General features: G+C 41.3%; 1 protein-coding gene across 1 annotated transcript; it reads left to right on the forward strand.

Annotated features, from left to right (window-relative positions):
* Positions 1-296: 296 nt before the first annotated feature.
* On the forward strand, positions 297-23,025 carry parvaa (parvin, alpha a). Its single transcript, XM_029434538.1, has 13 exons — positions 297-590; positions 5,714-5,803; positions 6,738-6,808; positions 8,085-8,187; positions 8,387-8,527; positions 12,279-12,394; positions 12,631-12,689; positions 14,059-14,078; positions 14,173-14,234; positions 15,018-15,086; positions 15,284-15,385; positions 21,194-21,266; positions 22,122-23,025. Exons 1-13 carry the CDS (start codon positions 455-457, stop codon positions 22,196-22,198), a joined length of 1,119 nt encoding a protein of 372 aa, XP_029290398.1. The 5' UTR covers positions 297-454; the 3' UTR covers positions 22,199-23,025.
* Positions 23,026-26,358: the final 3,333 nt, after the last annotated feature.

Consider the following 26,358-nt stretch of genomic DNA (forward strand, 5'->3'; position numbering starts at 1 on the left):
ATAAAAGGTATTTATTATATACGCCAACATGCTTACAACATTTAGCTAACATTTGAGAAGCTAGCAAACCCGAAAGAGCCAAACAAAAATATCCCACAGAGAAAATAATTGTATCATTTCATAATGATGCCGATATAACGTTACGAGGCTTCTTGTGGTGTGACCTTTTCTTTACTTCCACCTTTCGGGACCCATCCGTGGGCTGCCCCTCGGCCGGCAGCGTGGAGCTCCCACTCCCCCGACCAGCCGCAGGAGGCCGGCTGTCCCGGTCCTCCCCCACGGAGGAGGGGCCACTCACTTCAGCCAACTTCGGGAAAATGTGTGGAATTCCGTTTCCGCTTTAGGGAGTGGACGGTGATTTTTTTTTAACTTTACTTTCCAAGCAACTTTTTATTTCCACCTCAATTTGGACAGTTTTGCGTTACCTGTCCCGGATTAAAGTATCGTAACGAGAATGGCTTCTTCTCCTCAGAAGTCCCCGTCCTCCCCGAAATCTCCGACGCCCAAATCACCGTCCTCCAGAAAGAAAGATGACTCTTTCCTGGGGAAACTTGGTGGAACTTTGGCAAGAAGGAAAAAGGCGAAAGAAGGTAAACAGTGAACGTTAGCAATACAAAGTGATAACAAGTGAAGGCGAGATGATTATAGCCGAACAGTTTACCGCACAGCCGACAGTCTTCCAAGTGTAGAAATAACCTTTACCACTAACACACACATTTAAGAATGATAACATGTTTAACACTCATTTATAGTTGTAACTCCGCAATAAACTTAGCCTCCGTGACACAGAAAGTCCGTAAACTACAACGTCTACTTGTGTGTGTTTTCATGGCCGCGGGCTGTGTCTGTATCCATGTAAGGTATTGAATCCACTTCTGTAATAAGTGAGGAATGCGGCACGAGTAAACAAAGGCCCGTCACAGACTCAGGAGGCTCCTTCAACATCAACGCTTTCACAGATACTGTGGGAACACAAGTAGTAATGTTGTTCCCATACCGTGTGTGTGTGTGTGTGTGTGTGTGTGTGTGTGTGTGTTCTTCATGGTTGCAAGCTTGATTCTCAGAGTGCGGTCAGAGGTCAGGCTCAGACACACAACAGCACTCAGGATTTACAGTCTTGCTCATGGACACTCCAGTTTACCTCACTTCCTTTCATATTAGTTATAAACTTTGCTATGTTGGACTGGCTATAAATAACAATACTCCAACAGTCTCTTTTTAAATGCCCAGTTCAGTTTATAGCCACGCAGGGTTGATTTTGAAATACAGCAGACTTCAGAAAACATGGCATAGTTTGTTAAAGGCCAGGTTTTATCATCGAATGAGAAAGGTCTCTTTCAGTTGGATGATTACTTTGTGTCATTCAGGATACTGTTGCCCAGCTGAGCCCCATTTTATGTTGCCTTTGTCTACGGGACATGCATGCAATCACATTATATTCATGCTGGCTCGTATCCACTACACACACACATGCACTGTGCAGTGTGTAGGATGTCTGCCGTGTGTTCCGTGATTTGATGGAAAACGTGGTCTGTTCGCTCTTGTGGAGATCATTGATTAAATTTAAGTCCTTGTGACGTTTATGGCAGTCGCTGCAGTGTGCTGGGAAGAGAGGGGCCGTCTGCTTGAACAGCAGTAAAGAAGGGATGGGAAAGAGAAAATGGGGCACAGGGAGAGAAAGAGAGCTGTAGGATGGGGGCGAGATGATATGAGAAGGTCAGAAGGTTTGAGAGCAATGCATTGGGCTGTGCATTGCATAGACGGACACCACCTGTGTGCAACGTGGATGTAGTGCAAACAGGAAATACAGCTCATAAATCAGGAGAGGTAATATGTAATTACATTCCTCTGTGATAATAGCGCAAATATAGAATTCATATCGGGATCAGGTGTTCTATTAAGAGACTTGTGAGCTCAGCCTGTGGAGGATGAGCTGCAGGGGAGAGAGCTGGTCCTGCCAGCCAGGAGAGGATGCTTGAAACTGGGGGACGGAGACAGACAGACATGGGCTGTGGAGCGCTCTGCCCTCCAGGTAGGACTCCACATCGGCATGCATTCTTCCGTACATCCGTGCAGCTCGCAGTAGGCATGTTCCTGAATGATGCATGCGTTGATGTGGCTTTTTATTGTTAACCTTATTTAACCAAGAGCGTAAATACTCTCGCTTTATGACATTGGCCCAGAGGGGGAGGAGTGATGCACCCTGAGGATGCCTGTGATTTCTATTCTGTCTGCTTATAATACTAACAACAAATCAAATGTGCACTGAGCATGTACAATGTGTTAATAGGGGTTAGCATTGAGCAAATGTTTTATTTAACACTCGAGCGGAGGCAAAAGGAAACCCTAGCAGACTTGCTTGTTCTACCCGTATGGGAACACAGCTGGTAAGTAAGTTGACGGCAGTAATACTTCGGTCATTTCATCTTCACATCGCTTGTACATCTACACACCACACACCCAACCTGGTTGTTCACATACTTGCTCACCCTGAAATAGCACAAGTAATAATTACAGTAATATCAGATTGTGCTAGTTGGTATGGTGTTATTGTTTCACAGCTGTACCTCCATATGAGTCTGTAAATTGCCAGACATGGACAGTAGTTTAAAAAGTGTTAAAGCCCACCTTTATCCCTTTTATGCACGTATTCTACGGACACAGCGATCCATATTTTTCTTCTTTCTTCTGTTATCAACCCATGAAATAATATGGAGGTGTCTTATAACCTAAAATGTATGACATAAATCTGTAATGTGAGGTATGAATGTGAATTAAATTCTTAAAATTCCATCTATTTCCTGGAATTTGTAGATGTGTGTTGTACATACCTGGGCTGTAATCACGTATTTACCATGAGGGGGGGGCATGTTCAATGTACGCCAATTGTTTTGAAACTTTAATAGCTAAACTGACCATTTCAAGGCACTTTGTATTCTGTCATGGTTTCCAATAAGAATGTACACTTTTTCAAAAGGTTCTCAATATGGAATTTAGAGCATATCTATGATTGAGGGATCTCCTCCACGGCGAAACAGTGCGAACAACGGTAACACAGCGGACAGAGCTAACAATGTTAATCTGAGGGGGAACGGTTACGCTTCTGTGACAACGGCGTAGGGCAGGATGGTGTTATCAGTTTGAGTATTGGGGGTCATGGCTAGACCAGATACTAGTTTTGTTGAGACTGCAAATTTATTGTGAAAGTTTGAGCTAAGCTAAGGGAACTGTAAGCTAGCGTGCTACAGTTTGAGAGACGGCTGGAAGTTCGAGTCTGCTGTGTACTTCTATTATCAGTGTGTAGACCCCAGAATGTTGCATTCTGGATGAACTGCAGAAGCCAGATGGCAAATGCAGGCACACCAGCCGTGAGTGAGTTGCAGTATTCTAGGGTCGATATGAGTCGAGACCTGAGCTTGTGCAGCCTCCTGAGGAACGTACAGAATGTCCTGATGTTGAGGAGAATAAATCTTCAGGAGCAGGCTGTCACAGAGATGTGGGCAGGGAAGGGACAGCTGGTTATCCAGTGTCACACCCAGGTTCATTGCAGTCCAAGCCATGGACGCCACAGAGTATACGGTGTTTCAATGGTAATGGAGAGATCATGGGTGGGAGATGCCTTTCAACGTGGCAAAAAGTTGTCACTTGGATGTAAAAATGGTTAAAGCTGTAGCTTTCTAGTTTCAGCTGGTTTACCTTTCTATCCGGCTTCTCATTTCACTCAGCCTCCGGCGGCAGACTTGGTGTCAGTGAAGATGAGGGGCCATGTGGTTGGCTGACAGGCAGGCAATTGTGCAACATATGGTTGCACAATGAAATGCAGTTGTAGCCTAGACCATTCAGGCTACACAAGATAAACTTAACAAAAACAGTAGTGCATTCCTGTGGTGCATTTTTTGAAATATGCATCAGGAGGAATGTAAACGGCAGCAACAAAAACAGTGGTGAATTCTCTAGGAAGCTAAAATGGCTGACATCTTTGACCTTAAAAATTCAACATCAGGGAAACATCAACTTTGAAGTCTGAGCACCAAGCATCATTGATGTAAACACAATCTGCCTCCTTCCGTCTCCCGGCTCTGTCCTTCAGTCCGTCAAGTGCAATAGCTCGATCGGAGACGGTCCCAGGTCTCTAAGCTGTGGGCTCAACAGTCTCCGATCTCCCGTTGCTTGGTTAGCCTGAGTCTTATTTATATCTTTCGTATTTTCCTGCAACCAGACATCGGCCAGGAGCAGGCTAGGGAGTGGAATAGCATTGGGTCCTAGCTGGATTAGCTTAGCTCCCATCTTAGCTCTCTGCATTCTCCTCCTGGCGTTTGGTCCGGCAGATCTGGCTCAATATCTTGGTGGTTGGAAGATGCCGGCGGTGACCGTCTCAAGGTCGGCTGCACTTTAACCAATCCCCGCACTTTTTCTTCTCCGATGTATCTCTGTCATATGTCATACGTGCTCCAATGGGAAAAAAGACAGAAAGAGAAGAAAAGATAACATTAAAAACAAAAATGTAGCGAAGTTCATGGGAGTTACCAGCCGCTGCATCTACATGCGCCACCATCGCTACATCGCCATAGCTGTTTTGAATTCTTTAACTCTTTTCAGTAGTGCTGATTTACACTTTGCATGCAAGATCCTCTCACCACAGAATGAAGCAAGTGAAGCTTGTGTCACTCTGTAGGAATATTCTCATACACCCATGTGAGTGTGTTCATGCAGACACCCTGCACTGGTGGATAGTGTTGATCAAGAGGATGTTGTTCCAGTGAACACAGGATGTTCACTCCATGCTTTATACACACACACACACACACACACACACACACACACACACACACACACACACACACACAGATGAGCAGTGATGAAGCCTCCTCAGGTATCTGACACACTGAGAAGAATGGCATGCTGGGCTTCTATAAAGCCCGCTGAGAAGCAGGAAGCAACACCAGCCTATGCAAGTCTGACATCAAGAGGCTCTCGATGGAGGCTCTGCTAATGGTGGTTCGTGGAATCAAGGGAACATTTAGGGAGCTGTCCAAACTACTGCTGAACACTGCAAGTGATTATCATTGAGGGAGGTGTCCAGTCTTCAGTCATGTAGCAGTTATCCGATTGATTGGCATTTTAACCGGCTTCAAAGCAAGACGTGTCATACAGCCGTGTTCGGGCCAAAAACAATCAATCAATCTGATCGATTGATCAATCAATCGTTTGGGTCATTCATCAATCAAAAACAGCAAACATTCACTGGTTTCATAGGACCTGCTGCTTTTCTGTTTAATTATCATTGTACATTGAATATCCTTGGAATCTTTACTATTTGTTGAATAAAACAAGAAATGTAAAGATGAAATGTATTAATTTATTTTGAGTCAGTCCCACATGTACTGTCCTGCTGCGGGAAACAATCACTGGAGCACCAAATAGGAATTAATCCGCAGCTGAAAATAGTCTCCTCATTTACTCGTGTTTTAGGAACACCAGCTGTTTTAAGGAATTCAGTTTTGATATTTTCATGGGAACATTTGAAAATATAAAAATAATCTAGAGTACTGCCATTTTATCCTTTTAAATGTTATTTATTTATTTAAATGTATATACAATAGAGAAAAGTTGAAAACTCCAAAAATTCAAGAAGTGTCCTCATAACATTCCCGACATTGTTTTACTGATATAAATGAATGTGATGATAATATTTCTATCTTTTTTCTCGTAGTGTCTGAGCTTCAGGAAGAGGGGATAAATGCCATCAACCTTCCTCTTAGCCCCTCCCACTATGAGCTGGACCCTGAGGACACCATGCTGGGTAAACTGCTCCACTCACATTACCTGTTGCATACATTCAGATACGTTTGTAGGTTTTGTGTATTTGTATTGGGTTTTAGTGTTTTCTATAGATGTGCTGTGTTTCTAGTTTTGCACTTTTTAAACACGTGGCTTGGATGGTCAATTCTTCTATGATTGCTTTCTTGTATGTCCTATAATGCTCTTGTAAAAGACTTTTGACTATTGTCCTATGTAAAGTGCCATATAAATACATTTGAACTTACTTACTTACCGAAATGGCAAAAGTTGAGGGCCATAATTTAATATCCTCTTCTGAAGACACACATTTAGCAACTCTAAAGGCAATTCAATGTGTATCTTGATGACCTATGCCCGTAGAGCTTAATAGTTAATGTCCAAAGACACATTCTTGGCTGTTACTAATATAATATTTTACAATATTATGCTTAATCAGTCAAAGACCCTGGTCATTAGTTGTTGGCTAAAGGATCTTTTTACCTGCATACATTAATGTATGTACTACGGATGTCACGATAAACAACACTTTTGTACCAAGTTGTTGCCAAAAATTCTGGGAACGTGTTACTCGATTATATAAATGATGGTCGGTACCGTAGTGGCCGGGCTCGAGACGAACAGCGTCTCGTTGACGGAATATTGGGAAAAGGTTAATTATAACGTTATCATAATGTGTTCAAAGGTAGTCTTATAAAATGCAGTTGTTTGGCGAGAAACTTGAATAGATACAGCAATATAAATACAGGCTGAATAGATATGGTGCATTACAATGATATGTTGAGTACTGCTACAACCTCACCAGGTACGTCGCTCTTTTTGAAAGCTTAGTTAGATGATAAACACTTTTTTTGTTCTGTTGTTCTTCTTCACTCCTTTTTAGAATAAAATGTTCCTCCTTGGTTCTTACAGTTATCCTGTTTCTATTTATCCATTAGAGGAGAATGAAGTGCGTACCATGGTGGACCCCAACTCTAAGAATGACCGCAAACTGCAGGAGCTCATGAAGGTAACGTAACGCACCCCTTATCTTGGATACCTTGTCATTTAAAGTTGTTTAGTGCTGCATCTCTTGATGACTAGAAGAAGAAAAGAATCTCACAAGTAAGAAATAATAAAGCGCTAATAAGTAGTGTGAATAATGTAAATCTATGAGTCATTGTTCCTGTGTGACATGTCACGTCATCCCTACTTTAAAACTGGAGGTGGCAGCATGGTGCAGCGGAGCAGCAGGAGCACACACACATGCCTCATGTTGGGGAGCAATCACTGGATTCTAACAGGGAAATCCTTATGGAGAACTTTTGTTGGGATACCAAAGGCCTCAGACCGCCATCCACACTGGTCTGGCTTCAAAAAAAGTCCCAGCTGAAGATCAAACTTCAATTCTAATGAAAATCTGTTTTCTGACTTGAAACTAGCAGTTCATAGACATGCAGCTGGACATTTTCAAAAAACTAGGGATGTCCCAATCAGATCTAAAAGATCGATATCTGGGCCGATCAAGACGTTACTTAACGGATCGTAGCGGCTATAATGAGCCGATCCGATCCTTCACATCAGCTGTCACGCAGGGGTATTTACTCGCCAAGCTTTCATGCAGCCGACATCATCTCTCCAACTCTGCTCTCTCCTCCACTCTGCTGAGCTGCTCTGTGTGTAGAGAGCCTTTTATTCATGTTATTTACCTTGTTGATTTTTTTTTTTCAGCCCAGGCCTGAGAGTCTCTTGCGTTTTGCCGTCTTGTATGGTGCGGGTGTTTCAACCCTGCAAGCATAAAAGCCTAGAGTCATTTATTAAGGGGGAAAGTTACACCCAAGCAATAAACACTGGAGGACACTTTGAAAAGAAGAGAGAAACTCCAGAAAGATTCCAGAGAGGGTTTGTTGTTTCCTAAAGGTATTAAGGAACAGCTTGGACGCAGGTCATTTTTTTTCTTACATCAGATTGATTTGAACAACTTTAATGTACTCAAATTAGTATCTGATCGGGACTCTGTATCCGCAGATACTTAATATTTAATGATCGGGATCAGGGCCAAAAAAGCTTGATCGGGACGTCCCTACAAGAAACAGCGAAAGACGTCCCCAAATCAACCAGGTGGACCGTACAGAGCGAATAATAAGATCTTGAGCTGCAATCGCTAAAATATATTTAAGTTTTCAGTATTTACTCTGAATGAAATACTTCATTATAAATTATTTCCAAATCATTCAAAGGTACCTTTCAAAGTAATTTAGCAAGCTGTTATTATGAGTAAGGAGTCTTTTATTCTGCCTATGTAGGTGTTGATCGACTGGATAAATGATGTTCTGGTGGGGGAGAGGATCATTGTGAAGGATCTGGCTGAAGATCTGTATGACGGGCAGGTCCTGCAGAAACTATTCGGTGAGGAGTTCAGCCATACATGAGGAGTAAAGCCCGCTGAGGCACGAAACATGTGCTCTTATTGTATTGTTACGGTTTTACAAAGAGGCGAGCAGTCATAATTAAAAGATGCTTCTGCCTTAACTGTCTTTAAATATATATGGAAAATGTATATTTAGCTCATGAATCAAAGTGTCTCTGCCTGTGTCTTGTGCTGCAGAAAAGCTGGAAGGTGAGAAGTTGAACGTGGCAGAGGTGACCCAGTCGGAGATCGCCCAGAAACAGAAGCTGCAGACTGTTTTAGAGCGCATCAACGACTCGCTCAAACTCTCCACCAGGAACATTCGCTGGAATGTCGACTGTGAGGATATTTAGTTTTGACTTTCTATACAACTGTAATGCTGTAACCTACACTTGTTTTCAGAAGTGTTTCCCTAACACAGCTGTAAATGTTTATATAGCGTATATATACTAACTCTACTATTATAACTAACTACTAACTACTATATAACTCTGTACTATAACGGTTCTCTGCTGCGATGCGTCTCTACACAAGGAGCCTTTTAGATTTGAGGAAGTGAACACAGTGCAGCGAGGGGCTTCTTTGAAACAATACACTGATACACAACTGATCTTTCCATTAGTTCCATGTGATTTAATTGAAATGTTGGTCTCTTTCTAAGTCCTTTTAACAGACTGAGAAACTCGATAAGCTGTTGAGTAAAGATAAGACTTAACTGATCCTTGTGGGCCAGTGTCTGCATATAAAACCCAGAAGAGTACCAGAGTACAATCACGCCAGTAAAAGTATTGTTACTTTAAAGATGACTTGTCATCAAATAGGTCACTTAAAAAGGCACTTTAAAATAAACTAGTATTACTCAGGATCATGTTTAGTTGCATGTGCAAATCGAAGAAATATAGAAAATAAATGTCCAAATGCTCACCGTTGTTTTCGCAACATTGTAGCATCTTTTGATTTTTCATGTTTCTCATGTAACCAGTGTTCTCCATGTGATCTGCTCCTTTTTAAAAGAAGCCAGTGTGACCAACCGAGCTTCAGAATATATTAAGATTGTGATCGGTGACGCTAATCGTCATTGTTCTGCAGCACAGCAGAGAGATGAGCAGTTAGCATAGAGGCACGATAGCATGAGCTCTGTTATTGCACAGGTTAATACTCTGTTCTCTGACACTATAATAAATACAGGCGCATACATTGGGACACATACTGGCTTTACTGGCAGTTGTTATTTTGATATGTTCTTTAATTCAATGATATCCTTACATGTGCTTTAAGAAGGAACTTGTCCTAAAATGTCTCTGAAATAGAAGCGGTGTCCCTGGATCACGTTTTATGCCAGCCTTTCATGTAAATCATCAAGTCACGTGAGAAAGCAGGAGCATCAGATTCCTGCATTTGAAAGCAGCCGATATTATTTTTATTATTAAATTATTATTCTATTACTTTCTTGCAGGTGCCGTTTATTGGTATTGGGGTTAAGGTTTCGAATGTCTGTCTATGAGTAAAAAGTTATTTATAAACGGTCAGTTATTTCTTTTCAAACAAACTTATTTAAAATGTTTAACTTTATATGTTTCTGGGAGAAAAAATGAATATTGGATGACATATTGTTATCTGATTTTTTTTAAAGTCTTAATTATCAATATCAAAATTGGCATAAAAAAGGATGTATTTGGAGCGGTAGTGCAGAGTTCTTAAACCTCGGAGACAGGACTACGTGTGGGGTCTCTTGCTGTGCAGACAGTAATGCACATGGAGTCTCGCGGCTCGCTGGAAATTGTGTCTCAGGCTGTTTAAAATTGCATACTAACGTTCTGCACACGACACACTCCATCTGTATGTGCTGCCTGCTAAATGAATCATTAAGCATTACCAGCAGAATGTTCACACTGAAGTTAACTCAAACTAATGTTTATGATGTTGGATACAGTAGAATTGTGACTGAAAAAGCAGCGGATTGATGTGCTCATAAAAACACTGTCATCAAAAATGTTTAATTATTCATTCCGATCATCACGAACTAATCAACCGTTAAAAAACCCCACAGCATCTGCCTCTCGTGTTCGCTTTGCACCATCGAGACATTGTGACTGACTGCTGTTTTACAGCGATGAGGCCGGTGATATGACTGACATTGTGGTTATTAATCACCACCCGGTCCATTTGCACTGCTGCACATACATGAACCAAAATGGCGTGTGCTCTTGGGAGACGCCCACACAGTCTGTGCACACACAACCTACAGCTTTGCGCTGGTTCTGCAATTAAGATAGTGCCCTGAGACTGTTTGTTAAATACAACTGAGTCATACAGTGTATCATGTATTATAAATAATGCATTTGAAGCTCCCTGCATGTTCTTGAAAATAGAATACAAAGGAGTGCCATGCTCAGAGTTTTTTACGACGCTCAGCCGTTTTCACTGATGTTTTGACAAGTGTAAATAATAACATTAACAACACTTACTGGTACACTGGTACAAGCAGTGTGTGTCAGCTATGTGTGCTCAGTGGCTGGGATCATGATCCAGACACCACAGCCTGGACGTTCCTGTAGTTCCTGAGTTTCTAATCCATTTTACACAGAATAGCATTCGTAGATTCTATCCTTGATTTCTCACTGAAGAGCTCTTGGCATGACTGCCATTGTCCCCGTCATGCACAAAGAGTATTAGCTACATGCCAGGGTGTTTTTAAGTCCTCCACTTAAAAGAGTTGTGTTTGAATGTACTAGTCTTGCCGTTGGATTGATATCCCTCCTCTTCAGCTGTAAGCTTTGAGATGGAGAACAGTGAGTGTAGCCGTGCAGGTCAATAGAGCCTCCCACCTCTCCTCTCACAGAGTAATAATAACTATCAGGCTCCCAGCACACTGCCTTTTACTCATGTCATTAGCTTTAACATGTATATGAGATGTATACGAGAGGCGTGTGGAGCCCGTGGACAGAGAGCACATCACTGTATGGGTAAGGTAGAAACATGGACGACATGACAGAGACAGAAAAGCTCTAAGATAACACAATTGATTTTGCGAGAGGAGTGCACCAGAGAAAGACCACATCCAATGAATTTATTTCAAACCAAATAATATGACATTCTTTAAATGCACCTCTGCTGTCCTTGAAATCTATTTGTGCGAGATGTCTTAAAAAAAGACCAAAGTGAATTGCATGCAATGTCATTGATTTTGCAGTCCTTTTATGTGAGGAGCTCTCTTTAATCAATTCACTTTTGTTTGTCCCTTCTTTCATTCCTCATTCAGCAGCCTTAGAAACACACTCTTTTCTGTATCTTATTTGGATCCTCTTATGCACTGAGGATCTAATGGGTTTAATGAAGCGTTCAGCTTGCTTTCTGTGATTTAGACACTTAATTGATCCTGATTGTGTATCCAAAGGTAAATCCTATTTGTTCGGTTGACATGTCGCTCAGTGCGTCTGACTGAACGGGCTCTTTATGCTTGACTTTAGGCTGCACACACTCACCACAATTCGAGTTTTCTTCTTTTTTTGTTGTGACTTTTTTTAATATCACTTCAAGGCAGCTTTTGGCATCTTGTGTCTGTATTTACTATGGAAGGCATGTGACCTTGCCACATAAAACCTTTCATTTCACTAATCATTCTAAATTCTTAGCAAAATGAAAAGTAACAGAACATATGTTACTCTCTGGCAGCCCACTGCGTACAGCGAGGTGTTCACACAGACTCTTTATTAAAGAAATACAGAAGATTAAAAATGCTTAAAAACATTAGTGAGTGGGTAACATGATGGCATCTATATGATGTATTCATTTATTTATAATCTTTAGTATTCATTTAAGATTTCATGCAAATACTGCACATACAGCGCTTTAAATACATACAGGCATGGAACCAGCATGAGCAAATTTAGAAAAGTAGTAAATAAAGAAGTAAACAACAGACTTTAAATGTCAGAAAACCGCATATTTAAGTGAAATCTTTGATAATGTCAATTGTGCTTATGCTGATTCACGTGTACAGTACGTCGACTACTTGTATCATTCATGTTATTTCTTCCATAACTCATATTTTTCTGTTATCCTCTTGCTCTTCTTTGGCCCACGTTAGCGGTTCACGCTAAGAGTATAGTTGCCATCCTGCACCTGCTGGTGGCGCTGTCGCAGCACTTCAGAGCCCCCATCAGATTGCCAGACCACGTTTCTATTCAAGTAGTGGTCGTCCAGGTGGGTGTAACCTTGTTTTTGAAGGCCTCCTCGTATGAATATACAATATTTGTCTACTTACTTGCATAACAAGTCGTCTTTTTTTACGCAGAATGTTGGATAACGCCTCTCTCCACTGCTCTCAATTTGTCTTTGGCTCTTTTCCTACTTCATTTGTACCCGCCAGTACATTAATCATATTCACTAGGATACAAAAGTCCTACATTTACATACTTTCCTTCATTCATGTCTTTCAGAAAAGAGAGGGCATCCTTCAGTCCAGACAAATTCAAGAGGAAATCACTGGTAACACAGAGTAAGTACGCTGCACCTGACTCATTTTACACCTCACAATGCAGTGTGGCTGTGAACGGACATTAGTGCCGCTGCAAACTAGAACACTGCTGCTAAAATATATATATATATATATATATGTGTATATGTGTATATATATATATATATGTGTATATGTGTATATATATATATATATGTATATATGTGTATATATGTATATATATATATATATATATATGTATGTGTGTATGTATGTATGTATATATATGTATATATGTATATGTGTGTATGTATGTATATATATATATATATTATGCTTCAGGCTTCATACTGAGCCTTAAAAACAGCATGTCTATAGAATTCACAATTGTGGTGAGACCTTGAATATCTTCTTTTCTGCAAACAGAACTTTGCAGCACACTGTGCTTTATACGGACTTCTAAAAGAAATTGTGTGCAATGATGAATAGACAACCATTGTATTTCAACAAGATATGTGATGGCACCCTTAGCTGAAGAATCAGCCCATTTAAAACACACACACACTCTCACACACACTTATTGTCTCCCTTTGAGGCTGTCCTGCAGCCTGACTGCAGCAACGAGGGAGATAGCAGCGGGCCAACACACACAAGCACACACATTTTGTCATGGTAGATGGATACACTGTTAATAACACACACACACACACACACACTCACATGGTCACAGTGGAAATACGGTTATTACCACACCACCAGGACCATTGCCCAGACCTGCCTGCCTTTGCCATTACAGATTACTGTGTGTGTGTGTGTGTGTGTGTGTGTGTGTGTGTGTGTGTGTGTGTGTGTGTGTGAGAGAGAGAGAGAGAGTGTGTGCCATTTCTTGCTGGCCTGCCCACTGCGATATCACTTCCTCGGGGACACTCGCACTGCAGCGCTCACTACTCTCCAAAACCACCTGACCCTTTCCAACAACAACATCCTCCAAAGTGCTAACATTGTAATAATGGACAAGAGAGACCCTCCATTCCCATAGAAAACCTGCATGTACAGAAAGGCACGTCTTCATTCATTGTATGAATACCAAAGAGTATTGTTGTGCTGTTGAGATTATTACATTGTGCTATAGAATGTGTCATTGTGATGATGCCCAGGTTATTTGAATACCCGAGGTGTACCTGTGTTTATTGTTAATCAAATTATGATACCCTCGCTACATTATTGTATTGTCAATCCTGTGACATAATCCCTCCATTCTCTACATTCCTCAGTGATTGGAAGCACTTGTCTTTTTCTCCGGATATTCGTGTGTGGAATTGTTAATAAGAGGACACTGCCTGTGAATTGTGACATATGTCTTTCTTTCCTTTTTAAAAATAATGTTGTTTTTTCAATTTCTTCCTCTCAGGGCTTTCTCTGGCAGACATGGTATGTAGAAGAGTGTGTTGAACACTATTTTTTAAATTTAATATCCAGATATCATTTTTTGATTTAAGAATGTCTTTAATTGTTTCCTCCACAGAGCGTGACGCCTTCGACACCCTGTTTGACCATGCTCCAGATAAACTGAATGTTGTCAAAAAGGTACTGAGGCTTTGCAGTGGCAATCTCAAATGTAGCAGCCATGTATGGCACCATCATGGTGATCTGATGTTGTGATGCCAAATATCATCACCATAACAATCAAGTCTTTGTGTATTCAAACCCCCAAAACTGCTTTTTACTCCAGTCCACGGTCCAGGTTCTCCTCCAGCTTTACAGCTAACTGCATTGATCCTGATCCATGAGGCTTGTCCTTGACCAGAATACAAAGACCTGTAGGGTGTAGATCAGTTCACCTTTGTTTTAAATGAAAGTCATTTGTTAACTTCTTTGGGTTACTGTGATTTTGTAAAAAGTCTTCAGTTGTAAAAAGTTGGACGTATTTGGATTTGGACTATTTTGAGCTACTTTTCATATACGCCGGCATACGTTCCCATCCAGTGGCCTTTTCTTTCTCCAGTGGATGAAGTATTTTATGTTGTTTTTACCCAACTTTTGTCGCAGTGGTGAGGACCTCCAATATGGCAAAGTGTCTTGTTTTGTTTAGTGTTTTTTATATTTTTATATATATGTATGTATATGCATATGTGTGTATATATATATATATATATATATATATATATATATATATATATATATATATATATATATATATATATATATATATATATATACAATATATATATATATGTGTGTGTGTGTGTATGGACAGTATGTCTACAAGGTGTGTGTAGATTTGTGTTTGCATGTCTTTGAGTGTACATTCCCTGTGTTCTGAAATGTAGCCATCTCCTGTGACGGACCTTTCCCTTGGTGTTTTCTCAGACTCTGATCACATTTGTGAACAAACACCTGAACAAGCTCAACCTGGAGGTGTCTGAATTGGACACACAGGTACGTCACACACGCATGAACACACAGGTACACATTTTAAACACTGGCGCTTGAGTGAAATATATTTACATGTTATTGAGATTGCAGGCCTCTCCTGAGACAATGCCTCTTGATTAAACAATAATCAGTGCTATTCAATGGTAGAAGACGATGACGTCATACACTCGGTCTGACACCTGACTGTGCTTCTGTCTCAGTTTGCAGACGGGGTTTATCTGGTGTTGCTGATGGGCCTGTTGGAGGGATACTTTGTGCCGCTCTATAACTTTTTCCTCACGCCAGAGAATTTTGACCAAAAGGTAAAATGTGATTTATTTTTCTACATTCTAACATCACTGGTTGTTGGTTTGAAAGCTTCTGACAAGTGTGTAGTTTGCTCCATCATGGAGGGCAGATGTAGTGTTACATTTACATCTGTCACCTTGTTTGAGCCTCTGAAACAGTATCAAAATGTCCTCACAAACTTCTCACTTCACTACTTAACACGACTTAATGCCCAGGTTCAAATCACATTTATTTATATAGCCCAATATCACAAATTATACATTTGTCTCAGTGTGCTTTACAGACTGTACAGGTTATGATACCCTCTGTCCTTAGACCCTCGCATCGCACAAGGAAAAACTTTGTGTGTGCAGGATAAACAACATAGCATAAATACAACATTTGACAGAAATGATGTTGTGTTGAAAAAAGAGAAAGTTTGGATGAATCTTCCCGGTGTCCAGCAGGACCAGGGCAGCAGGCGCAGCCACGATTCATGATCCTGATGTAAACTTTATTAGTGGCAACCTGCCACATGAGAGACACAGAAACTCCGGGATGATACCCCGTATGATGATTTAGTAACATACATTTACATAAATAGATAGGGAGAAGAAGAGAGAGGGAGGGGAGGAGAGAGGAAGAGAAGGAAGAGAGCAGGGAGGTGTCCCCCGGCAGTCTAAGCCTATAGTAGCATAACTAGGGTCTGATCCAAGGCAAGCCTGAGCCAGCCCTAACTATAAGCTTTATCAAAAAGGAAAGTCTTTAGCCTACTCTTAAATGTGGAGTGTGTCTGCCTCCCGAACACAAACTGGAAGCTGGTTCCACTGGAGAGGAGCTTGATAGCTGAAGGCTCTGGCTCCCATTGTACTCTTAGAGACTCTAGGAACCACAAGTAACCCTGCAGTCTGGGAGCGTAATGCTCTAGTTGGTTTATAAGGTACTATGAGATCTTTAAGATATGCTGGAGTGGTGGTTTTCAGGTCTTTGGTCCGTTGGGTGAACAATGTAGTAACCGTTGTGATGTATTGTGTGTAAAGTATACAACAGACCTGGGCATTGTACGGCTTGCGGGCCACATCCGGCCCGCGTGAGGACAATCGTAAATTATAACATATGAAAAAGTATATATATATTTTAAACAGCACCCTTTTCAAAATAAAAGTAACACAATTGTATTGCGGCATGGTGTAAATAACTTTCTAACTGTGTTGCTATTATTTTGAAAAGGGTGCTGTTTTTCTTTATTTACGTACGCGCACCGCGCGCGTGTGAAGATACAAGGGATGCTGGCCGGCTAGCCCTCAAAATGTCCGCTCACACCAAAATAAGAAAGATTGATACAGAATGCCGTGTTTTCAAGAAGACATGGACTGCTAAGTATTTATTTACTGAACTCAAAGGTAAAGCCGTGTGCTTAGTTTGTGGTGCGCAGGTCGCTGTGTTCAAGGATTACAATTTGAGTCGCCATTCAAGAACTTGTCTGATGAAGAGCGGGAAAAGGAGTCGGGTGCTTTGCTAGCTAAACTGCAAAACCAACAAGGACTTTTTACAAAACATTGCACATCCAGAGATGCAGCTGTCAACACAAGTTATGTCTTATCCCACAAAATCGCTAGAAAAAGTAAACAGTTTTCTGACGGAGAGTTTATCAAGGAGTGTTTGGTGGATTCTGCAGCACTCATATGCCCGGAGAAAAAGGAGGCATTTGAGAAGCCATGCAGTCAATGAAAAGGACAACAACAGGGAGTGATTTGTTCACGGAGGTAAATGCATGTGTGGACAAGTTGGGACTGAAATGGAACAAGCTGGCAGGCGTGACTTTTGAAGAGAATGCAGGATAAAGTGACAGAAATGAACCCTGAACAGAAATGGGTATTTTTGCATTGTATTATACATCAGGAAGTGTTGTGTAAGTCAGTTCTAAAGAATAACCATGTTGTTGATGTTGTAACTAAAAGAGTTAACTTCATCAGGGCAAGAGCTTGTTTGATGTCAAGCACTGTGACAGACAGTTTGTTGCACTTTTGGAGGAAAATGAGACTGAACATCGTGACATAGGCTACCACGCCGCTGTCAGGTGGCTCAGCCTGGACAAAGAGTGTGGGACCTGAGAGAAGAGAGTCAAGACTTCTGTGTGAAGAAAGGAAAAGACGTCCCACAGCTTTCAGGTGCAGACTGGATGCAGGCCTTGGTTTTGCTGTAGATGTGACTGCACTAATGAATGAACTAAATGTCAAACTGCAATGCAAGGGCCTTTTTGTGCATGAAATGTACAGCGCAGTGAAGGCTTTCATGAGAAAGTTGCAGCTTCTCTCAAGCCAAATGGAGGACAACATTCTCACCCACTTGCCAACACTGAAGGAAGCCACACCATCAGCTGATCACCTCCACAGGTACTCATCCATGTTAGTGAGGAAGTTCAACAAATCCAGATACAGATCCTCTATCACTGATGATCACCTGTCAGCTGTCCTGCGCATATCCACCTCAGACATTCAACCAGATTTCAGTGCACTTGTTCAAGCTCAAGACTGGACTTTTCTCACTGAACAAGTAAAGTGAACTGAAAAACATCAAAAATACTTATTGCTTTTTGTATAAAGTTGATTAATTGCTTATCTTTACATACTGTAAAACACCTTTTCTGTATTGGTTTGTGAAGATTAACAAGTTAAAAATAAAATACTGATGTAATGATTGATTTTACTGTTTATTACTTCTCTAGGAGTATTTTCCTATTTGACCCACTCCACAATTTCATATATTTATTGAAAGAAAATATCCTTATTCTTTTGATTACCAGTCGCAGCTAATCAAAATATATAATGTACTGCTTTTTACAATGGGAGAAAATGAATATTGAGCAGAATTAAGTTCAATTTCTTGTTGATTCGGCCCTCCAACACAGCTCGGGTTTCTCATGTGGCCCCTTGTAAAGATTAATTGCCCACCCCTGGTATACAGCATACATGAGTACACTCTCTGTTAAACACATCCTGTGATATCTCTTTCCAGATAACACGTATGATGTAATGTTCCTGAAACTTTCCTTTATCATTACCAATTATTTATGTTAATGCTAAACGGGAAGATGTGACTTTCTTATCGAAATGGTAAAAGGAAATGTTGCAAAAATGAGGACATCCTCATAGAAAGTTACAAAATAACATGTGTTTATCACTTAATGCTGACAACAGTGGAACCACATGGGACAGAATTGTAGAAAGAGAATTATTTCACTGCACAGAAAAGGACCTGGGTACAGGAGGATTAGCAAATCATCGAGCAAAAGTGATACAGAAATTCAAAAAGGATGGAGACATCCAGGTCGCTGTAAGCTTTCGCCTCGTGACGGGCAAGTTTTGCTGAGAAATATGCCGGAGAATCCACAAACTAGTGCCTGGTAAACGCTGCGGAGAGATTGTTTCTGCTGCACTGTATAGAAATGGAATGCAGGAAGCCTCTCCTGAAGCCAAAGCGCAAGAAATCCTGGTAAGCCTTTACCAAGGGACATATGGACAACGGGGAAGACTTCAAGGAATCCATTCTCTGGTCTGAAGACACCAAAGTCAATGAAGTTATTTTATGGAGATGAGTGGGGGAATTATACCTCATTGATGGCATTAATGAAGTGTATTTACTGTAAAGTTCTGAAGAAGAAGATGAAGCCCTCTCTCCACACCCTGGGTCGCCGGGGACTTTTTCTACCTGGCGATGACCCTAAACATTCCTCCGAGGGCAGAAGAAGAACCGGTGCTGCAGTGTCACCTGACCTCCACAATAATTTGAAGAGACAAGTTGAGCAGGTGGAGTGGAACGAGATAAACGGGCAATATGTCCATTTATGTCCGTTTGTAGTGTACTCAACTTTGTAACTCTAGATTTATTTTACAGATATTGAAGACATATCTGTCTATGTTGTTATTAAGTATATGTTTAATACATTTCAATTGTGTCATCTTCCTATGAATTGTGATCATTTACAATTACATTTTTTCTTTTTGTACTCCTCTATGCTGTGTACTGCATATAAAGGCTCCAATTGGTGGACGCCTGTGCCTTTAAATCAAAGCTTGAAGTTGGCACTTGTACCTCATTGTCATTGCTTCATTTCTAATCCAGTGTTTTGAGTACTGAGCCAAAACTAGTGTCTCAATGCATCCCTTTCGCTGGTTGTTTGTGTAACATCTATCCCTATTTCCCTCAAATAAGAAAGCAGCTATGACTTTGTAGAGAGGCCCTGGTTCACTTGTAACTGGACAGCAAGAATTCCACAGTATGTACAAATGCAACATTTTTGCTGCTGTATTTTAGACAAGTAGACTTGTTGTAGTAAACTCCACCATATGTTTCCAATCTTTTCGAGGTCCATAAGAAATAAGATTGTGACCCATCTTTGGTCTTGACCTATAGTTTAAGAAACGCTCTTAAATCAATGCTTCACTTGTGAGGAGCCTGTGCACTCGGAGCCTGTGCACTCGGAGCCTGTGCACTCGGAGCCTGTGCACTCGGAGCCTGTGCACTCGGAGCCTGTGCACTCGGAGCCTGTGCACTCGGAGCCTGGACTCTCCTCGCAATATTCTGATAAATGCCATCCGTTTACCCCAGAGCCCATTCAGTGCGCAGCCATCTCTCCTCTCCATTGGCCTCTGTAGTACTACGGTATTCTGAACAGGCAATCTGCGGAGACACCACAGTAGCCTTTTGTTTGGATCTTGGCCAGCTGCCCCTGCCAAGCTGCGAAGCAGAATGGGCATCAGTGCTACAATGTACACAACTACACACACACACACACATATACACATACATACACATACAGACACTCCTGGCCTGGAAGCACGGGCACCAGCCCCACAGCATCTGTAATCTCCTTTTGCACAGGGAAACACTGGAGTGGTTTAGGGGCTCAGCTCTATTACTGTGTGTGTGTGCGTGTGTGTGTGTGTGTGTGCACGTGTGTGTGTGCGTGCGTGCGTGCCTAGAGGCCTATCGATGATGCACCAGGGGTGGGCTGTGAAAAGTAGCACAAGGCATCAAGAAAGCACTCCTGCTTCTGCTCAGTAGATCTCTACTTAAGGCTCTTTCTCTTCCTTTCTTTTTGACTGTATTAGATGGCTAAGGTCACGCTTTTCACATGATAAGCTCTTGGGCAAAGCTTTTAGTACATCACAGCAGGGCGTACACACACACACACACACACACACACACACACACACACACACACACACAGAGATACAATGAGCAGAGAATAGAAAACATCTTTCTATCTTTTCCCTCACATTGGTTTTCCTCCCCCCCCTTTGCACCTTTTTTAATTTGAACAAGTCAGATTGTCTTTGCTCGTTTCCTCCACAGAACAGCATCTCTGCTCCATCTTAAAATGGTCCACCTGGAAAATATTCTGGGTCCATCTTTTGAATAAACGGCAGCGCTGCATTCATCATATAAAACATATAACCAATATAAGAAATGCTCTATGCGCCGTTGAGTTTATTCTTTGTCAACATACAAGTGTTCAACAACAGTATCAATTTCTTGGCAGCTTGGAGGTTTTTTGAGAGACACTGCTGACATGTATCCATTATTAAATGAGGAAGCAAAGTGTTTGTGCAGCTGCTGAAGGCTTAAGGTCTTACAGAACAGAGCAGTGTTGTGTTTGCCAACACAGGAAGCTGTTGTAGCACGATTTGAATCGACCCAGAGTGTATTGTAGGATTTAGCAACCAGTGTTCTGTTATCAGCGAGGAGCTGTGTGTGAAGTTGTATGTATGTGTAAAGTTTAGGTTGGGTGTGTGTGCGGTGTTTGTTGTGTTCTAACAGCCTGGTCACTCTCTCTGCAGGTCCACAACGTGTCATTCTCCTTTGAGCTGATGCAGGACGGAGGACTGGAGAGACCAAAGCCCCGACCAGAGGGTAGGATGCACATTTAACCAGGGATGTCCCTGTGAAGGGTTTTGATCCAAGTCTTTTAGTATTGGGTATCTCCCAAACAGATACTTTCCTGTTACCTGTTGACTGAATATATATCTGCCACATTGAATTAACAGCTGTAGCCTTCTAAATGTGGCACACCCTATTGTACAAGACCTGCAGCAGATCAGTTCTTTGCAGAGTGTAACTCAAAATGTACGTCTAATATGGTTCATGGGTAAATAAGATGAAATATTATGTTGTCTCATTTTCAAGTAATCATATTATAACAAGCGTAGTGCAGCCGTGTGCGGAACCTTGTTTGCTAAAGGAGAGATTTGTGTGGTGGAAACAGGCCATTAAGCTGAAGAGGGGCAGGACGGGCACCTACAGTGCAGCCTACAGCCGCTCTCGTTTAGTGGACTTCACTCCACAGACACCATCTACACACATTGCTTTCATTTCATCTCTTACAGCTTTCAGGGACAGAATCAAAGGTGCGATCGGTAACTACAGGCGTGTCTTCAGCCGCCTCGCTACACGCACTTTGTGCATGAAAACAACAAATCTGAATCATCTGAAGTGTTTTACAAAAAGCTTCAGCAATATGATCATAATCATTAACCGCGTGCTCCGTGTGGGAAGAACACTCCCTCATACACGTCAAATATGTTCAGAGTTGATATCGGGCGCAGTAATCTTCTTGAGCGTCTCTCCTCGCTGCTTCTCCTGGTGGGTAGATGAACCATTGCAACTGGTTTCCACACACGGTGCTTTAGCGGGGGTCTGTATAGTCTCACTGGATCTGTGTCTGTATATAACTATTCTACTCTTTCTCTGTGTTGTTTCTTTCTCCAGATATAGTGAACTGTGATCTTAAATCAACACTGCGCGTCCTCTACAACCTCTTCACCAGGTACAGGAACGTAGACTGAGCACCACTTAATGCCATGGACCACATGTTGGAGCTTATGTTTTCCCTTCTATCTGTTGTACCTTCATGTATCTGAGCGCATGCGTCACACGTCCCCGTTGGACAATGTACCACACAAATCTGTATTCGTTTTACATTCCTGCATTCGGCTTGTGTTTCTTTTTATTGTATATTGGGTTTTGCTATAAAGTCACGGACATCTATGAACTAAATAAGAGAGCCAATTTTAACGTTTAGTTATGCCATTGTAATGATTTTTGTCCCCCTATCATGAAAGGGAGATTTTAGATAAAAGTGTTGACTTTTGTCTTTTTAAATCAGAAAAGAAAAGTTTGAACTGTATTTATTGTACATTTTGATACACTTGCTCTTTCTTACTCACGCCACTCTCGTTTATATCATTCATAAGTGCCTTTATGGAAACATGTGCACACCACAGTTGTCTTAACGTTCCAGATTTCCTTTGCATGCTCTGTTGTGCTCGCACTGTAAAACATATAAAGGCCTTACTCAGCAGCCAATCACTGTCTTGTGTTTTATTGAGATCAAAAACATCAACAATATATAATCATCATAATCATTGTTTTGTGGTTTAATACGTCAAATACATCTTATTCTGAATGAAGTTTTATGTTGGATTTCTCTGCAATTGAAATGAAAAGTGTCTGAATATATTAAATGTATCTTATGTTCTACTTTCAAGGCAATTTCACTTTTTCAAACCACAAAAGCAGTAACCGTCTGTGGGTGAAGCTGCCAACACTTTCTCCATCATGTATCTGTTTATGTTTTAATACATTATATTCAATAAATCCTTCAGTCCCTGAATGCAGGTGCATTTTTTTGCCCCTCAAATAAAGCAGAGAGGAATGCTTTTCCAACAAAACAAATATTGGGGTCAGATTGGTTCCAATTTTGCCTCCACAGAAATACAAGTGGACCTGCACAGCAATTTTCTTTTGCTAAATTGAGATAGACTGTTTGAAAAGCTGTGTAAAAGCTTTCTGAATTGGAGCTGACCCCAACACTGACCGACAGAGATAGTACAGTTAACGGTTAATTTTTCTTTGCACATTCCACAATAGCTTTTGAAAAGAAAGAAGAGGAAATGTGTGTGTGTGTGTGTTAACTTGTTTATTCTTACACTGAGGTATCGAGATATTCTCTGCCGAACCCACGCACATTGCAACGCTCAGATTCGGATGTTTTTGATTTCATGTTGCTTTTTAATTAATTTCCACTGTGTGTGTGTGTGTGTGTGTGTGTGTGTGTGTGTGTGTGTGTGTGTGTGCAGTTCCTTTTGAATTGTAACATAGTTTTCAAGGTGAGAACGTTGTATTGACTTTAATTTAACCTTCAAATGAGAGTTTGTGAAAGTGGGCTTATCTGCCTCCGATGTAAAGCCTGAGATGCAGTGTTCTTTTATGGAGCTCTTAAAACCTCCACATGCTGCTCTGTGAAGACAAAAGACCTATAGTCACATGTGTGACAACTCCATGCCTGCAGCGCAGCGTAACATTTGGTATGAGTAACAGTATCCGCTGATGATTGGCCTCTCGGATGCTCTCAATGTCAGTTGCAGCAGAGAGATCTGAAACCATGTTATGATCATTTCCTCTCCATTCCCTCGCCCAGGGAACAATTCAGCTTCGTTATTACCTGGTTACATTATTGTTATTGCATTATTGTTACATTGACGCTCTGTGCGTGGGGCACATGGGGGCACGGAGCTGCATTCCTCTGATTGAAGACACCGCAGTAATGTAGAGATGGAGCGCTGCGTCATGGATGTCTGTTTAAAAAGTTTCATCTGTTAAGATGGGAGTTGAGAGTAAATTCACAAACGGGAAAGTTCAGCCAATGCTTGCTGACCAAAGGCTGTGACTTGTGTAAATCATAGTGAAAGGTTTTGCTTTGTTGCATTTTTATGTTTGATTGTATTATTGATATAAGAACTATTTTTGATTGTTCATCCCGCCCTATGAAAGTTTTCATCCTTAATAGTTTGATGTTTTGGTAAATACAATTATGCACTTTATTGCTAGAGTTGGATGAGAAGTGTATCTGGAGACAGCAGCCACTTAGTTTAGCTCAGCTCGCTGGCTCTGTCCGAATGTAACAATCGATACCTGCCAGCACCTCTGAAGCTCACAAATGAACACTGTATGTCTCTCTTGTTTATTCCGTACAAAAACCAGTGAACCAAAACAAAACCAAGTTTACAGAGGGTTATGTGCCAAACAATTTGATCATCTCAATTAATTAAATGTTTGCATTAAAATGTTTCCCCGAATCCTTTAAAGCTGCACTTATCAATATTTTACATGAACTATGGTTCAAACGTGTAATGTGAAAAGGGACTCTTGTCGTGACGAGCTGACAGTTACCACCCGACTCGCCAGTTCCTCTCAGCTCTACAGTGCATTTTAGCGTCTTTAGCTCATTGTTTTGGTTTTAGGGCTGCAACTTTAGGCGCCTGGATGGAGTGACTGAGGGGGGGCTTAAAAATTGTGGGGGTATTTTTTCATGAGAAAGGCCCATTATGTTTGTATGCTTGTGTCACGTTGAAAATGATGCCAAGCCATAGCATGCGGTGGACATTAAGCAATAGTTGAGCATGTAGCAGCTAAAGAGTCAGATAATGCTCTCCAGAGTTGGAGACCAAAAACGAAGCTCAAAGAAGGGTGCATATTAGACTTAAGGTGGATAGATGCGCAACTTAAAATGAATGCTAATGTCTGCATGCATGGGTAACTTAGCAAGTGCTGAAATGTATGACCATCAAATGTCAGCTTGTTCCGCTGCCCCAAAGTGGACAAGAGAAATCCATTATTACTGTTTTAAAGCTTGGGTGGGTGTGTATTTCAGAAACATGTTTTTTCTATTTGTTGACCTGCCTGCCTACCTGCCTGCGCACACCCGTGCACTCATTGCACGTCACCGCAGTCTTCCACAAGTTGTAGCCATGTTCATTGTTTACGTTCATTATGATCATTTTGGGGGAGTGGTTTTGGAGCGAGGCATTCAGTGTTGCCAACTTGGCGACTTTCTCTCTAGATTTAGCGACTTTTGGAGCTGGTGCTGCGAGCTACCTTCACTGGAAAAGAGTTGGCAACATTGGGCTGTTCAGTTGGTTCATATTTTAATGTAGCTGACGTCTCCAATATTACCTTCCCAAGCTTTAAAGCCAGGTTTCACTTAACATTATCCCTTACCACACTGTGTTTACCTTAACCACGTTTTACATCACAGGTCACATGTGATTATATTTTCAGATTCTAACATGATCAGTGTTTATACTTTGGATCGGTCCACCTCCACCAGCAAGGTTATCAGAATCCGGTTTATTGCCAAGTAGGTATTCACATACAAGGAATTTGCATAACATAAACATAAACAACAGTACGAAAATGTACTAAAATCAAACGTAGTAATTCCATAACTTTTAACTACTTAGGGATAATTTAGCCACAGCAAAACAACTACCTCAGGGTTTTATAGCTTCTGGAAAATATCACTTTTAGTAACAACTTCAGTGAGCTGGACGAAGTGACATTTCGATGGTTGATTCTCAGGTGCTCCTCTGCAGCTGGCGTTGACCTCTGACCTCTTTATGAACCACGGCTAAAGTAAACACTGTTTTCCTTGTGAGGATCAATAAAGTATCACATTATTATATTATGTGGCATTAGATAAAAGGTTTGACCACACAGCACAATGGCTGGCCCTCCACTTAGGTAATGTTACAAAGTAGAGCAGGATTGCTTCGCCGGTCATAAGTGTATCGATGTTATATGTTTATTCTCTGACATGTCTCCTTTTGCCGTTGTTTCTCAGAAGCTCGACTCCAGTCTTTAGGATGAATATGACCGAATATTTCCATTATGAGAAGCGACAGAGGGAGCAACAGAAACAGGGAGGATGTATTATCTTACGAGACTCCTACTGGAGCCTATATCCCATTATGTGATCATCTACCACTAGTGTGAAGAGCTCTCACGATCAGAACTCACTATGAGGATAAGGGCCAGGAGATACAATAGCTTGCTACTGTACATGTAAGAGTGTAACAGTGATCTAATGTAAGTGGGTCACAGTAAATGATCTATAGGGGCCATGAGAGTACCAAGCTGGAGACAGAGTGTTGGATTTGATCATTTA

Source organism: Cottoperca gobio, chromosome 6 (genome assembly GCF_900634415.1).
Source record: "Cottoperca gobio chromosome 6, fCotGob3.1, whole genome shotgun sequence".
NCBI lineage: Eukaryota > Metazoa > Chordata > Actinopteri > Perciformes > Bovichtidae > Cottoperca > Cottoperca gobio.

Coding starts and splice junctions, on each gene's coding strand:
- parvaa (XM_029434538.1), top strand. CDS start 455: ATGGCTTCTTCTCCTCAGAAGTCCCCGTCCTCCCCGAAATCTCCGACG. Junction 12,395..12,630: donor TTCAAGTAGTGGTCGTCCAG/GTGGGTGTAACC, acceptor CATGTCTTTCAG/AAAAGAGAGGGCATCCTTCA. Junction 14,079..14,172: donor GGCTTTCTCTGGCAGACATG/GTATGTAGAAGA, acceptor TTTCCTCCACAG/AGCGTGACGCCTTCGACACC.